Here is a 16,269-nt window from a genome sequence, read left to right as displayed (position 1 = left end):
CTATTTGGGGGAATCGGTTTTAAATACACGATCCCGCGTAGACTACTCTGTGACCACAAATGTTACAAGATAAGATATTTGTCAATGATCTGATGTGCCTCAAATCCACCGCCATCGTCCTGTCAACCATCTCTCCTCACTCTTGTCATGTGATAAGTGAAATCTGACTCCGCTTTTTGTTCAAAATGTTGCTTTTATTAATGAAACTTACCCACATTCAAGTGTTGATTTAAAAAAAAAAAGAAAAAAAAAAGCATAAAGCTAGCTTATATTGTATAAAGCTAGCTGAACTTGATATATTGTATGTTCAGATATTCATACAACAAAATATTCCGGGGGCCATGAAAGTTGTTTGAAAATGATAAAATGCAGTGTACCCCAGCTTGATTATGAATAATGATTATGAAGTAATATATAACATTTTATAAAAATATAAATATTTTTTGGCTGCAACCAAATAATAAAGTTTATATTTTACTATAATTTATATTTATAAATGCTTCTATTGCTAGTATTACTACTGCTTCTTGGAGATTTGAACAAACCACTAACCCGAAGTATTTAAATTCAGTGCATAATTCATTCTGTACTACAGACATGAATGATACCTCTCATTGTACGGCTTGTTTTGTGCTATAAGTTAAAGGGATACTCCACTTTTTTTGGAAATAGGCTCATTTTACAACTCCCCCAGAGTTAAACAGTTGAGTTTTACCGTTTTCGAATCCATTCAGTCGATCTCCGGGTCTGGCGGTATCACTTTTAGCATAGCTTAGCATAGATCATTGAATCGGACAAGACCATTAGCATCTCTCTCAAAAAAATGACCAAAGAGTTTCGATATTTTTCCTATTTAAAACTTTGTATTTCTCTTCTGTAGTTACATCGTGCACTAAGACCAACGGAAAATGAAAAGTTGCGATTTTCTAGGCTGATATGGCTAGGAACTATACTCTCATTCCTGCATAATAATCAAGAAACTTTGCTGCCGTACCATGAGTCCAGCAGGCGTAATGATATGACGCAGCGCCTGAAAATAGTCCCCAGCTCGGTAGACTATAGGGTCCACTAATTTCAGGCGCTGCGTCATATCATTACGCCTGCTGCACTCATGGTACGGCAGCAAAGTTTCTTGATTATTATGCAGGAATGAGAGTATAGTTCCTAGCCATATCAGCCTAGAAAATCGCAACTTTTCATTTTCCGTCGGTCTTAGTACACGATGTAACTACAGAAGAGTCAAGTTTTAAATAGGAAAAATATCGAAACTCTTTGGACATTTTTTTGAGAGAGATGCTAATGGTCTTGTCCGATTCAATGATCTATGCTAAGCTATGCTAAAAGTGATACCGCCAGACCGGGAGATCGGCTGAATGGATTCGAAAACGGTAAAACTAAACTGTTTAACTCTGGGGGAGTTGTAAAATAAGCCTATTTCCAAAAAAAGCGGAGTATCCCTTTAAGTGTTCATGCGTACAATTGTTGCCTGTGAACAATAAAAAAAGGCCAGAGTATCATAGCTGTGCTTTTTTGCCTTAGGCCAGTAAGCAACCACCCATCGAGAACACCCTAGCAACCACATAACACACTAAAAATGACTCCGAACACCTTAGCAAACGCAACGCCCTAACAACAACCCACAACACTTTTGTCTCTCTTGAAGAGCTCAAGTTTAAAAATAAACCGTTCTCAAGTCTATAAAACTACCAAGAGAACAAGGAACAAAATGTATTTTTGGGTTTGCCTTGTTTGCTTGCTTATTCTTATTTTATTTCTCAAGCATTCTGTGCTGATTAAGGAAAGTCTAACAATGTTTGAGTCATGTTATCTGTGCCATCTCAAGAGCGATGTAGGAAAAGTGTGGAAGAAAGAATGCAGGGACAAACAATCATATTTTTATCCGTTCTCAACACTGGTCTGAGAGCCGCTTGCTCTTTGGCAGACGTGGCGGCCCTTATATGGACTGTGGTCATGCAGGATAGGTGTGGAATGAACAGAATCCTTGCATATGGTTACACAGACATCCTCCACACTACTGTCCTGCTCTACCTCTCTCGGCATAGTTCACATGTGAGGGAAACAGTGAGAAAGTTGGAGTACGAGAGGCATTGGGAACAGATGGGAGAGAGAGAGGAGGGAAGAGGTGGTATTGAAAAGTTTCATGTAGCTTTTAAAGGGACCATGCATGGAAAAAGGCAGACATGGCATGGGCTGAACTTTTAAGCCTTGATTTTAGGATTTTTTTCTGCTTTTTATATTTTTGGATGCTGTATGTGGCTACTAGAAGGGAGAGGGAAAGGGCAGGATTTCTTTGTCCACTACTTCCCAAAACCCCACTGACTGTGCAGATGGCCCCTCTGACATCTTCATTAAGATTAAGCCCTTGTGATCCGGTCAGTCAGCAGGAGTTCCTCCCCCCTTCAATGTGTTTATATCTGCTATAGGTTTATCTATGTGGACTGGACACATCCCTATCAGTTCATCATCAGGTGAAGGGTTATATTCATTTTAAAATCAAAAGAAAAAAATAATTAAGAAAATGAAGACTATTTTCAGGACATCAAGATTTATTTTTTCCATTATTTAATTTATTTTCATGAAAATTATGCAACTTTTTTCACAATGGCACTTTTAATCTAATTCTCAAAATCTCATTCTCATTTTGTGGCATTGGTCATACCAAATTTAATTAGTTTATTTTATTTAAAAAATGATCAAAATTATATAAATATTTGATAACATTTATTTGATATATCTTTAAAAATGATATTATATACAATTTTATAAAATAAGATTATTATATATTTATATATTATACATTGTACACCTTAAATTAGCCTATTTTAATGCACAAAATTCCTTCTCATTTCTATTATTTGTTGTACTGAAATACATTTTTATTCCAATATTATCAAAATAATCTATCTATCTATCTATCTATCTATCTATCTATCTATCTATCTATCTATCTATCTATCTATCTATCTATCTATCTATCTATCTATCTATCTATCTATCTATCTATCTATCTATCTATCTATCTATCTTCTCTTCTCTTCTCTTCTCTTCTCTTCTCTTCTCTTCTCTTCTCTTCTCTTCTCTTCTCTTCTCTTCTCTTCTCTTCTCTTCTCTTCTCTTCTCTTCTCTTCTCTTCTCTTCTCTTCTCTTCTCTTCTCTTCTCTTCTCTTCTCTTCTCTTCTTCCATCTTTTTATGAAGTTCTGGCTTGCAATTTTGATTCACACATAAACCAAGCAAAATTTAACTTTTAACGTGCAGTCTCTCTTCTGATTTACTCTAATTGAAAATGTCTGTTTTGAAATTATTATTGTCATCCAATTATGCCCTCCCTTATTCACATCTGGTTAATTACCTAATCGCATTCAGTCGTCTGGCTTTGCCTCCCTTCGAGGGCTTCATGACACAGCAAGTCTCGGTTGCCATGGTTGCCTTGCAATAGCAGACCCTCCACAAGAGCCGGCCTGCTTCTCAATGAGCCCTTTGAATCAAACTGTGGCATTTTTCCTTTAACACAACTCCATTGAAATCAATTTTGAATACTGCTTTTGAAAAAGTGTGGCATAGAGACTGTCCTTGGATCACCAGGAGTCATTTTAATGTTGCATATTGTTGTATTTGTATGTGAAATGTCTTTTAATGAAGGTTTTATAGAGTGTTCAACACCGGCTTTCAGGAACGATGACATGCAGCGATGAAACTGATGCAAGTTCGTCATCTGATGACCAAGCATTTAAATGAGTGAGGAATCGAATGAGCTCGTACAATGCATGTGTGAATATTACAGATGGCTGATATTCTCAGACTCGAGGCTGGAGACGAGCTCTTATTGGTACAGTGGGACTGAATGACGGGCCTGTGTTGCGACGGGGACCTGATGTTCTGATTGTGCTACTGGAAGGTTTCAAGGCGAGTCGATCAGGACACAGCAGCGGCCCAGTTGGAGGCTGGGACACAGACAGACATGAAGAAATGAGATAATTAGAGAGGTCTAGACTTAAAGGGGTTATATCATGGAAAATCAGATTTTCCTTTCCTATTTGCTCTTTTAAAATAAGAGTTTGATGTATTATGTAGACATAATCGGACTGCTTTTCTCCCCAAACCATCCAGTGTTCTATTTGTTCACAGTTTTTAAAAGAGATTAAGGAAAGTGAGTGACACAGATTCTTTTCATTAAGCTTTGTGCTACTATAGTTAGATGTCTGAGACGTGCCGGAGACGATCTGTGAACCTCAGGTTCAGCTCCGTCACCTGATACCGCTGCCTCTGTGTGCTGTTGGTTTGCCGTTGGGTTTCCTCATTAGTCTGGGCGCACACAGAGAATGGAAATCAATTAATTAATGCGCTCGCTATGATTTATTCATGATTTCGATCCATGGTGAAGAGTCGCCTCACCGGGTAGGAAAGAGCACAGCACGCTTTGCAGTGAAAGCAGGCCAAAGAGGTGGAAAAACACCAATCGTTTAACTATTGTCCTTTGTGCATTTGTGTTAAAGTCAACCTGAATTGCTGTCAGCAACCTCTTATATTGAGCTAAACGGTGAGGAAAAACAATATAGAACAGGACTTTTTATCCATTTGAAGTTATTTCGATTGTTAAAAGGGGAAGTTATACACCAGATTGAGCCTGACCACATTCAAACAATGCCTGAATATCTATAGCTAGCTGTTGGTTAGCATCATCCAGACACGGTGCTTGTCCCAAAGTCAATGGGTTATTGGTTAAATGCATGAAACAAGGTCTGTGGTTAACAATCTCTAGATATTTTCATGCTGTATTCCTACAACATAAAATAGATCAATAAAACCACAGGTGTCATTTTTCGTGTCTTGAAAAAGGCAGTTGCCAACATGTAATTGAGTGTGAATACAGAGGTTGTCTGGAACATTGAAAGTCTTCACGACAAACTCATACTTTTTGTGAGTTTTGCCTTTTTGTGTTTATACTCACAATCTTGTGGACTATTTTAACTCGGACTTATCAGGACTTATCAGCTTGTAGATTTTAAATAAAGATTGAAAGAGGTGTCAGAAACTTAATGATGGTGACATTGAGGTGTGATTGTGTGTTTTACTAATGGTGATTTGTATTTAGACTTCAAAATTATTAGAAGTTGAGTTAATTTGTGAAGATATCTTGTAAAATCATGAACTTTGGTTGATCAATTGCTTTTTGTTGAAGGATACTAACTTCCATGTTTGCCTACAAAATTATGCCATCCTACACTACTACGCTACACTAGAAAGTCTTCAAGGCCTTAATGAAGTCATTTCATAGGAAGAGCGATTTATTATTTTTGAACGTGATTTAAAAAAGTAAATGTAATCGACTTTTATCATCTAATCATGTTGATTTTAAATGGGTATTTGTGCTTCAGTGAAGTTACCACAAAATGTATAATGCTAAATGCTCTACACTTTTCCTGACTTACATGCATGTCAGACACATCTAGACCTTCTTTGATACTCATGAAAGTGCAGTTCTGGTTATTTCTGTAAGATGAAACATGTCTCTTAACCAAACTGGATCCTCCTAGTATGCCATGAAATTTGCTGTGTAAAAGGGAGGTGTGGCTCTAGCATTTTTGTGTGGGATACTTGTTCTCTGGAACATGTTAGTGCGCAAAGCATTGTGACGGGCCGAACGAGTCTGTGCTGATTGGCCGAGCAGCTCAGGTCATTCATTGAGGCCCAACTAACATTCATGGAATGCTGGAAGGTTGTGAAGGGTCAGAGGTTGCACATGCTTGAGATTACAGCCTCTGTATCTTGCTATTAGGAAAACAAAGCCCATCGCTTCTCGTCTACCCTTAGTTTAGGTTCATTCTGAAGACTGTGGGCTGCTTCTAAGTATCCCATCGCAGTTTAAATATCCTGTGGATTCCTCGGCCAACTTTTTTTCCCTCTCCGCTGCATTCTGTGGTTTGGCATTCTCCTGAAAACATTCCATATGTGGGGGCTGGACCGGGATAGACTGATCCTTCTAGTGAGAGAAAAAAAAAAAAAAACACGTGGAGGGAAATAGAAAGATCATGTTAGCTCCTGCTGCAGCCTCCACTATGATGAATGGGAATGCTAATGGATACACTTTAAGAAAAAAAGTTACAAAAGCAGTCACTGGGGTGTTTCCCTTTCAAAGGTACTAATATGTACCATTTAGGTACTAATATGCATGCACCCTTTAGGGGTAAATAAGGTACAAAGGTATATATTTTGACCACCGTCACAGCTTTTGTACCTTTTTTTTTTCCCCTGAAAGTTTTGAGTGTTTGGTGGGTTAGGTGTTCATGTCCAGCCAGTCTAAAATTGCTAAAACAGCCATGGTTTAAAATTTTAGCTATAGAGACAAGCTCTTGTCCTGCACAGCATACTTTTCTCCACTGTGGTCTGTTCTTTTAAGCAGTCTTTTAGAGTATTTGGCCTGAGGCTGACCGATAGCTTTGTGTGAGTTATCAGTCTGAAGCTCAACCCTCGGGCCATGGACTTGTATCAGTAGTTCTTGAGCACAGCTGTCTGTCATACTGTCAGGACTGTGTGTGGACTGTGTGTGTTCTGTGCGGTCAGTCTTGTGTTGGACCCTCCAGTCTGGAAAAGGGAAGTGCAAATGCTGGCATCAGCGATAAAAGTTTAAACTGACGTGAAATAAAAGTGCTAAGGCCTCGGGTATAAAAATCACACCACTAGCAGTTAGCAGATGTTCATTTTAATAATAATAGTAATAATAATAAGTTTATTTTATATAGCGCCTTTCAGAAAACTCAAGGTCGCTTTACAATAAAGTACAAATAAACATGACATAGAAACATGACATAGAAACAATACAAATAAATTGAGATGGATAACATAATAGAGGCACATAGACATAGAAATCAGATTATAGAGTCAGGGGTCAGGGAAACAAGTAGCAGTTTTAAGGTGGGTTTTGAAATCGTGTAATGATGAAGGGTCACGGATGTGTTGGGGAATAGAATTCCAGAGAGTTGGGGCCGCGATGCAAAAAGCCCTTCCACCAGACGATGATAGTTTGTGCCTACGGATCGTCTACAGACCGGTATCAGAGGATCTAAGTGTGCGAACTGGGGAGTAGGTATGGATGAGATCAGAAATATAGGGAGTGGGGCAAGACCATGGAGTGCTTTGAATGTGATAAGGAGTATCTTAATATTTTGTTTCTATTATGGTGTGATCACATTTACCATTGTTTGGCAAATTTCCGTGTGAAATCTAGTCAGTAGGAATCCATGTGATCTGGATTTTTGTGTGAGGGCAAGGATTTTTCCCTCACAGATTTTGCATCAGGTTCCATTTATTATGCGAATTCAATTGCATATCTGCTTGCTTTGAAAGGGACTTATGCTTCAGGACACTATTGACAATAGACATTAAACTATCTTTAATCTAATGCATACTGTGCTAACCTAGTCAAGAGAAGTTTAGATAAGTTACAGCTGTGGCTTAGTGGTTAGTGCACATGCTCCAGATGTTTCAGTCAATGGCCATGGATTGTTTTTAATTTTTAACGCCCGATTCTGTTGTAATTTGGTGATGGTTTCACTCTGAAAATCAACATTGATACAGAGCATCTCTGAAATAAAGTTTCATCACCTGGAACAAGAAGGGATCCATGCATCTCCAGCAGTGGGCCGGTGTGTTTCAGGGTGGATGTGGTAAAGCAGGGCGCCTCTGAATTTAATATGTGAAGGAAATGTCAATCGCAGTGCCTTTTAGGGTGGAAAGATTTGCTTGAAAGTGTAGGAGTGGAGATAAGAGACAGAACAAGACATAGGACAAACCTTTCCACCAGGAAGGATGTGTCATGTGGCTTGATATGGAGTGGAAAGAAAAGACGTCAATTGCACAAGATGCTATCAATGTGTGTGAGAGAAATCCAAAAATAAATGTCTTGTTGATATTGCTATCGATCTGATATTTGTGTCTGATTGGGATCTGCGCCTGTTGGAGGCGTTCAGACTTACCTCTGCGAGTCCTAGGTTTTGCCATTTTAATGTGATATCATCATATCAGACATGTGCAAAGCATGCAGGCCTGATGATCACTTCATTATATTACAGCTGTTCCTGTAACATTGTTTAGGTTGTTCATCACTACACTATGGAGGCTTGTTTGCAGTTTGTTCTCATGTCTGTCACTGAATATCTGCCTCTTTTCACCTCTGTCTCGACCATGTGCCTGATTGTTGTCCCATCATGCCTCTGAGAGCTTGTACCTCAGTGCCTGACCCTGCTCAGTCTTTTAGGTTTCTTTAGCGCTCGCAGCACTTTTATGTTAAAATAAAGTAAAGGATCAAACTGAAGATTTAAGATGTTAGATCCCTGCTTTGTCCTGTCAAAGGTTTTATCTCTCTTCGTTTTGAATTAAAGGCAGGCTGATACTTCATATTGATTTTTTTTGTGTGTGCCGAGTCTTGCTCTTTAGAAGTGAATTCACAAGCACTGCATGAATCTGGTCTCATTCTGAAAGATGTGTCATATTATTAAGTCTTTCAAAAAGTCAAAATAACAGATTTAAACAGGTCTGCTTATTATATGAATTTCATTCTGTTTTTTTTTTTTTTACACATTTGTTTAAATGTTTTTGCTTTTTCACAGAACAACAGCAATGAACAAAGAATATATTAAAAGAAATAACCTATGACAAAACAGAATATTTTGAGGGACAAACATGTACAAAGACAAATCATTTGACTGTTAATACTTAAGCTGAATGCAAATTCCTTAATATTGTAGAGTCATAATCCTACAAATATAAACTAAAATAAAAATAATATCTGTACTGCCATTATGACATTATGACAACAATTATAGAAGATATAATACAAAAAGAGAAATAAAGTGCATTATCTTGACTATTGTCAGCCGTCTAATAATAGGCTACTTTAGGCACAATATTAAATACATTATTAATGAATACAGATTACACTCAATTACTAATAACTGTTAATAGCATTAACAGGGGTCATTGCCAAAAATTCTATTTTAATGAAACTTTTGGAAAATGCAATTTGATTTACAATTCTGCATCCTGTTTGCTACCTCAGTTTTCAATTCAAAGCCTGTAGTTGTAAACAGGTCAGGGGAAATGATCTATTTATCTATTTATAATTTTTTTTATTATTATTTTGTTTACATTTATTTATTTATTTTTACCTTTGTTTATTTATATTTTTACATTAATTTTTTATTTATTTATTTTTGTTTACATTTTTATTACATTAATTTGTACATATTTATTTGCAAATTATTTTATTACAAACAACATTTAATTATTTATATTATAAATATTATTTACTCATTTAAATGTATTTTTATTTTTACCTTTATTTATTTTACCTTTATTTTTTACATTTACATATTTATTTGCTGATTATTTAATTACAAATACTATTTAACTATTTATAAATATTATTTATTCATTTAAATTTAAATGTTAAAATTAAAAATGTGACAGTTAAAAAAGCAGTCAATACTGTATCCATATACAAGTACATTATGCACTTTTCTTTGTCCCTACCTCTCTCCCTTCTGTCTTTTTCTCTCACTCTTTCTTTTCCGAATGCACACACACACAACAGAGATAACAGCAGCCAGAGGAGACTAATGAATAATGTAGAGTCCTGTCTCTGTGGTGCCATCAGAAACTGTTGAGAATATAAAGTCAATATTTACAGAGTAATACAGCCATCAGTGTCTCCTCCTGTATATGCGTTTAATTCAAAGCTTATTACTGATGACCATGATTCACTTTTTTTCATTAGACTATGCTTTATTGTGTGTGTGTGTGTGTGTGTGTGTGTGTGTGTGTGTGTGTGTGTGTGTGTGTGTGTGTGTGTGTGTGTGTGTGTGTGTGTGTGTGTGTGTGTGTGTACAACTATCTTTGTGAGGACCAGTTTGAGTTTTAGACCATTGGAGTGAGGACAAAGAGAGTAAAAAGAGGACATTTTGGCCGGTCCTCATTTTCTGAGAGCCCTTTAAAGGAGAACTCCGGTCATTTTTAACATTGAGCTCATTTTTTTGTAAATTTTGAGTGCTGTCAGTACAGAGAACAACGACAAAAATCGGTGTTGCCTACACCGTGTTATCCTCTTTTTAAAATGTGCACCCTGTTGACTTCAATGGGGCAAGTTTTAAACCTGCTTTTAGCCTCTTAACATCCTTGATGTGTCATTACAAGTGCACCAGCCATGTGAGTGATTCCTTTAGAGTGAACACGGGTGAATCTGACTGCAGTAGATGTGAAAGATATGAATAAAAGTGATGTTAATTCAGCCAGCGCACATACCTGTATTTACATCCTGTTTTCGGTCGAAGTCCACAGTAGTCGATTGTCGAGTTCACGCGCATAGGTTTAGTACCTATGATCACGCGCGTGTTCACTCTGTAATTTACAAAAAAATTAGCTCAATGTTAAAATTGACCGGAGTTCTCCTTTAAAGGCCTGTTTGAGGGTCAAGACTTGGTTTTAGGGATAAGGTTATAATTAGGTTAAGGGTAGGTTTAGGGTCAGGGTTCGGGTTAGGCACTTAGTTGTGATGGGTAAAGTTAGGGTAAGCGTCTAGAGATTGCATTGTGTCAATGAATGTCCTCATAAATATAGATGTACAAGAATGAGTGTGTGTGTTGTATGAATGTTGTGTGCCAAAAGCAGGTGTTTTCCTGAAGCTTGTATGTAAATTGGTTTATCGTGCTTAAAAGGAAATTAACAGCACATCTTCTGTCTCACATCACAAGTTCATGGAGGTGCACCTGTTGCTGTATTCAGACAAAAACATGTACAAAATATGAATAGTATTATTCTGCCTAAATCAAACCACCCTCTGTCTTATCATACTGCCTATTTTGGGCTGTAACGTTTTCCTACAGTGTTAGGGAAAAGGGCGCAGTAACCATAGTGATTTATTCTTAAATTCATGCCCTCTGGCCTTCCCAGTTCCCAAACGCCTTCAGTTACCTTCTCCTTGTTCCAGCGTAGCTCTTGTAAACTGCTTATTTGGTCCTCTCTGAGATAGACGGATAGCATGTGTCCCTGTCCTTTGGGACCTGTGGTTCAGAGTGGCCTGTATTTACTCCGGGTCTCTAGAGAGCTGCTCCAGGTGGAAGTAATAAGCGTCTGTCTTTAGAGCCCGAAAATCACTCCAACCCCCAGAGATTCAGTGTCCCGAGTAGATCCTTACAGCTGATGTAGTGTTTTGAGAAATCTCTGGAGGAGTCATACAAGGTTAAAGAGAATTATTAAAATGAGTATCATAACCTGCCATGCCATGGTTGTCTAAATAAAGGCAAGGCGAGTTGCTTGTAGTAGTGTTCGTTGTTTGTTTACTTATGTTATTTATTTTTTCATTTTTTTATATATATTTAATTTGTTTTTATTTATTTTTCAAATTTCATATATTTCATTCATATTTATTTAGGTTTTTATTATTTTTTAATAAAGCTATAAAATTACTTATAGTTATTTTGATTAATTAATTGATTTTTTTGTTTCTATTTATTTATTTTTGTTTCATATTTGTTTATTTTTAAATGTTGTAAATATTTATATTATTTATTTTGATCAATTATTTGTTTGTTTCTATTTGGTTATTATTTGAGTTTTAGATATTTGTTTTTATTTCTGTTTGTTCTTATTTATATTTGTTTTTATTTATTTAATTATATTTTATATTATTTTTAAATGTCATACATAATTATTTAGGTTTATGCATTTTTATTTGCTTTATTTTGATTAATCACTTTATTTCTGTTTCTATTTATTTCTTCACTATTTATATTTTATTTATATGCTTTTTTTATTTTGATCTGCTTTTTATTTTTATTTGTTTATGTATTTATTTGTTTTTTTTAAGTTTTGGTAATTATTATTTTACAGTGTCCCTGTTACACATTTACTTATTAGAGCCATAACAGTAAATTATGCATAATTACAAACAACCAACCCTAAACCAAGCCCTAATTACATAGTAAGTACATGTTGTTAATTACTATTACTCAGTACTTATTTGTATAATTACACTGTAACAAGGGCACCTTAAAATAAAGTTTATATATTGTATTAAAATGTGTGTGTGTGTGTTTTTAGATTATATCACATATACCAAATATAGCCCGAATAGTAGTATTTCTAGTATGCTATTTACACAAACTTTATCTCATCTTCATTTGTTTACTCTGCAGCATTTCCAGATGACCATCCAGGCCCTCCAGGATGAGCTGCGTATCCAGAGGGATCTGAACCAGCTGTTCCAGCAGGACTCCAGCGTCGGTCCCGGCGAGCCCCTGAGCGCTGAGCTGACCGAGGAGAACTTCCAGCGGCTGCACGGCGAGCACGAGCGGCAGGCCAAGGAACTCTTCCTCCTGAGGAAGACTCTGGAGGAGATGGAGCTGCGCATCGACACGCAGAAGCAGACGCTCTGCGCCCGAGACGAGTCCATCAAGAAGCTCCTGGAGATGCTGCAGAGCAAAGGGCTGTCGGCCAAGGCCAGCGAGGAGGACCACGAGCGCACGCGGAGGCTGGCCGATGCCGAGATGCATATCCATCACCTGGAAAGCCTTCTGGAGCAGAGGGAGAAGGACACGGCCTTGCTGAGGGAGGTGAGAGAGAGCACAGCACTAATGCAACCTTTAATCATTGTAGTGATTAAAGTAATGCAACCTTTAATCATCAGTATTTATAAAACTGCATGACCTATTTCACCTAGTACCTCCGGAACATGCTGTGGATTGTATAACAGTAAATGCACACATTAAACAGCTGCTCTGGGAAAGATGCTTGGTCATTTTTTCCAGAGATGATGATGATGATGATGATGATGATGATGATGATGATGATGATGATTCGCAAATGTTTTTGCTTGCACTCCCAATTATGTTGATGATGAATCAAGGGCTCTAGATTAGTCATTTTAAACTGTGCCCGGACGAGCAAGCTCACCGAGAGGGAGTGAGAGAGGGAAACCTGTTACAAATTGAAGGCATTGAACATTTGTTGCTATAGAAACGGGTGAGACTGACAAGAACATTGATGAAAGGAGACACGGATGTTGCCGAGTGCAGAAACTGTTAATGCGGTGGAAGACGCATTCATCGCATTTAGTTCAGTAGTTCATCTTGTAGAAGGATCTGATTGATGTTTATTCAAGTTCAACAAATTTCTCAAGTCAGATCTGTTGCATAATGGAGTTGTTCAAGTTTATAATCCTTAACTTGAAAGAGAATTAGCTTTTGCGTCAAGGGTTCCCATGGGAATTTCCAATGGGCTTTTAGCTCAGTGGTTTTTAATTTATGAGTAAAATAAGAGACATTCATGTTTTGTTGACAGAAATGCAACCATACCGTAAAGGTTGCGAGTTGCTATTAAGTTGGACTGACAAGGATGTGAGTTCATGTGCTTGATGAATTGGGCAACTGTTTTATTCCTGTATGCATCATTTCATCTTTTCATCTCAGAATGAAATTCAATGCTGTTGTTAGGAGACTTTTATAGGGGTTTAGGTAGGAGTTCAGTCTGGCGTTCTCACTCTGTATTTCTGTCAGGCATCTTCTGAGACGGCCATTAGCAGAACTTTGGCAACAGCGACATCTAGTGGCCAGTTAATGAAATGGCACAATCAACTCTTACTATGGCTGCGTCCAAAAGCTTAGGCAGCTGACATGTTGTCTCCCTGCCCTTATCAGGCAGTGACTTTATAGGGAGCGTTTGCGCACAAAGGTACACTGCAAAAAATGCTTTCTTAATTAGTATTTTTGTTTTGTTTCCAGTCCAAATATCTCAAAATTCTTACATCAAGAAGCATTTACTTAGAGAAGTAAAATGACATAAGAAATTCTGTTTTGTTTTCAGATAAACAGAAAGTCATTTAAGTAATTTTTGCTTAAAGCAAGCAAAATTATCTGCCAATGGGGTAAGAAAAATAATCTTGTTTTCCATTTGAATTAAGATTTTTTTTTCTGGTTTTCCATTTGAATTCAGATTTTTTTTCTTACCCCATTGGCAGATAATTTTGCTTGTTTTAAGCAAAAATTACTTAAATGACTTTCTGTTTATCTGAAAACAAAATAGAATTTCTTATGTCATTTTACTTCTAGTAAATGCTTCTTGATTTAAGAATTTTTAGATATTTGGACTGGAAACAACACAAAAATACTAAGTAAGAAAAGCATTTTTTGCAGTGTACCTCACGAAAATTACGAAAAGAAAACCTTTACAAGATTATCACACTGTAAACCTGAAGAAGTCAGCAGAACTCAAAAACTTTGAGGTAGTCATTTACATCAACATTTTTAAGTTAAGAAATTCAGTTTAAGCAAAACTGACAGATTTTTTATTTTGTACTCGTATATTAATTGCTCTTAACTTGAAATATTTGAGTAAGACAACTCATACGTTTAATGATCATGTAATCTCAAGTTCTCAACTTAAATATTTCTAGTAGTTGAAACTTATATATTTCAGTAAACGGAGCAAACATGCTAATTGGTTACACAATGCTTTGATTAGCATAGCAAGTGCTGAATGAGTAAGGCAGTAAAGGACATTTAGCATAGATCTGTTCTCAAACTAAGCTCATGCTCCACTCGTGACCATGATGTAACCCTCCAAAAAACCCAAAATAACAGAAACTCTTCTAAATTAACATCAAAAAAGACATCAAGTAGATGTTGTTCGCGGGCAGCCAATGAAGACCACAGGCTGGCATTATGCAATATTGTTATGTTGTTACGTTGGTGTGTAACAGGAAGTGAGACTGTATTACTGACAAAACTTTATTTGTTGTTCACTTTGTGTGACTGAGGTTTTTAAATTTTAGGACTGATTTTGGGTGGATTCAAACCCCTGCAGACAGTCGGTCAGAACTGTATAATGACATCTAATTTGACGAATATCCCCCAGACTCCAGAATCTCATTAAAGCGTTTACTGAAGGCAAAGTTGTGCTTTTTATATTCACGCACAACTATATTGCTACAGTAACTTCGGGTTGCTGCAGACAAACCTGAGACGAAGCGGATTACTCATGAAAAGAGTCTGCGTTCGGTATGTCTGCTCGGCGCACCTGCTCCTCTTCCTGACGCCACGTGATGCACATCAAATGTTGATGTGTCATGAAGAAAGTTCTAGAAGCCTTTTGAACACTTTGATCTTTGAAACTTTGCAGATTTTTACATTCACAAACAGCTACACACTGCATGAAAGGTATAGTTTTCGGAAAATAATAGAGGCACTTTAAAAGAGGTTGATGCATTAAAGCTTCCTTCAGCAAGAGCTTATTTACATGCAGAACTCTTAAAGGTACAGTGGCAAAAACAGCCTCTTTATTTCAGAGAGACGGTGAAAAAGGATCATGTAAAACTAAATCACACTTTCAATTATTTTCTCTTCAAATATCTTTAATGTAATTAAAATTCAAACCCAAATTAGATAATTTGTTAATGATTTTTTTTTTTTTAGCAGCAGCAACAGTCAAAACATCCTTGAATAGATAGTAATGTTGTCAGATATGAGTGTTGTGCAACAGCAGCTCTCAACAATTAAATTCCCTGAAGCGTTGCTCTGCTTTCCATAAGCTTTCTACATGTCTGTCTCTCTCTCTTCGTGTGCATTCATATCTGAAGGCTTTGGTGTCCATATTTTGTGTTTGAATGATTATTTTGAGGTCTTTGATTGTCCGGAGGGTGCAGGCTCTTTGTGTTTAGAGGACGTTGCATTCACTCTATTTGTCGGTTGCTCGGTACATTATCTTTTTCATAAAGGACTCAGTCAGGCAAAAACGCTCAAACCAGTGTCTCTCCTGCCTCAGAATTGAGCTAGAGCGACATCAGTGTGCTGAGTTTGTAATTTGGCTGTCTAAAATCAGAAGTCGGGGTTGTTTTATTATCATTTTTTTGCTGGACATAATGTGGGGTGGTATGGATCCTCATCAACTGATGGCTGACGGTAGAGGAGGCCGTTATTATCCTGTGGTTTCACCTCATGATCCTCGTCTCATGTTTTCTTCTCAGGATCTCCATAGACGGTATGAGGGAGCTCCAGAGTCTGCCAAAACCAAGGCCCTGCAGACTGTCATCGAGATGAAGGCAAGTGTGTGTGTGTGTGTGTGTGTGTGTGTTGTGAGCAAATCCCAAACTTTAGTATTCTTTTTAAAACAGATAATAATAGTATTAATATGAATACCTACTCATTAAAGTCCCCGTGAACCTGAAGTTGCAAATGACTTTTCTCTAGTGTTGTGACGTA

The 16,269-nt window shown here is 37.1% G+C and overlaps 1 protein-coding gene across 12 annotated transcripts in view; it reads left to right on the top strand.

Annotated features, from left to right (window-relative positions):
- The window catches only part of erc1b (ELKS/RAB6-interacting/CAST family member 1b), a 202,286-nt gene that overhangs the window by 19,528 nt on the left and 166,489 nt on the right, over positions 1-16,269 (top strand). For all 12 annotated transcript variants that reach the window (XM_079868403.1, XM_079868413.1, XM_079868412.1 and 9 more), the window contains exons 3-4: positions 12,211-12,627; positions 16,035-16,109. In XM_079868403.1, the coding sequence (XP_079724529.1) occupies positions 12,211-12,627; positions 16,035-16,109 (492 nt within the window). The remainder of the gene's footprint in view (positions 1-12,210; positions 12,628-16,034; positions 16,110-16,269) is intronic.

Source organism: Squalius cephalus (genome assembly GCF_949319135.1).
Source record: "Squalius cephalus genome assembly, chromosome: 4".
NCBI classification, from domain to species: Eukaryota; Metazoa; Chordata; class Actinopteri; order Cypriniformes; family Leuciscidae; genus Squalius; species Squalius cephalus.
This window is presented reverse-complemented; position numbering and strand designations above follow the sequence as displayed.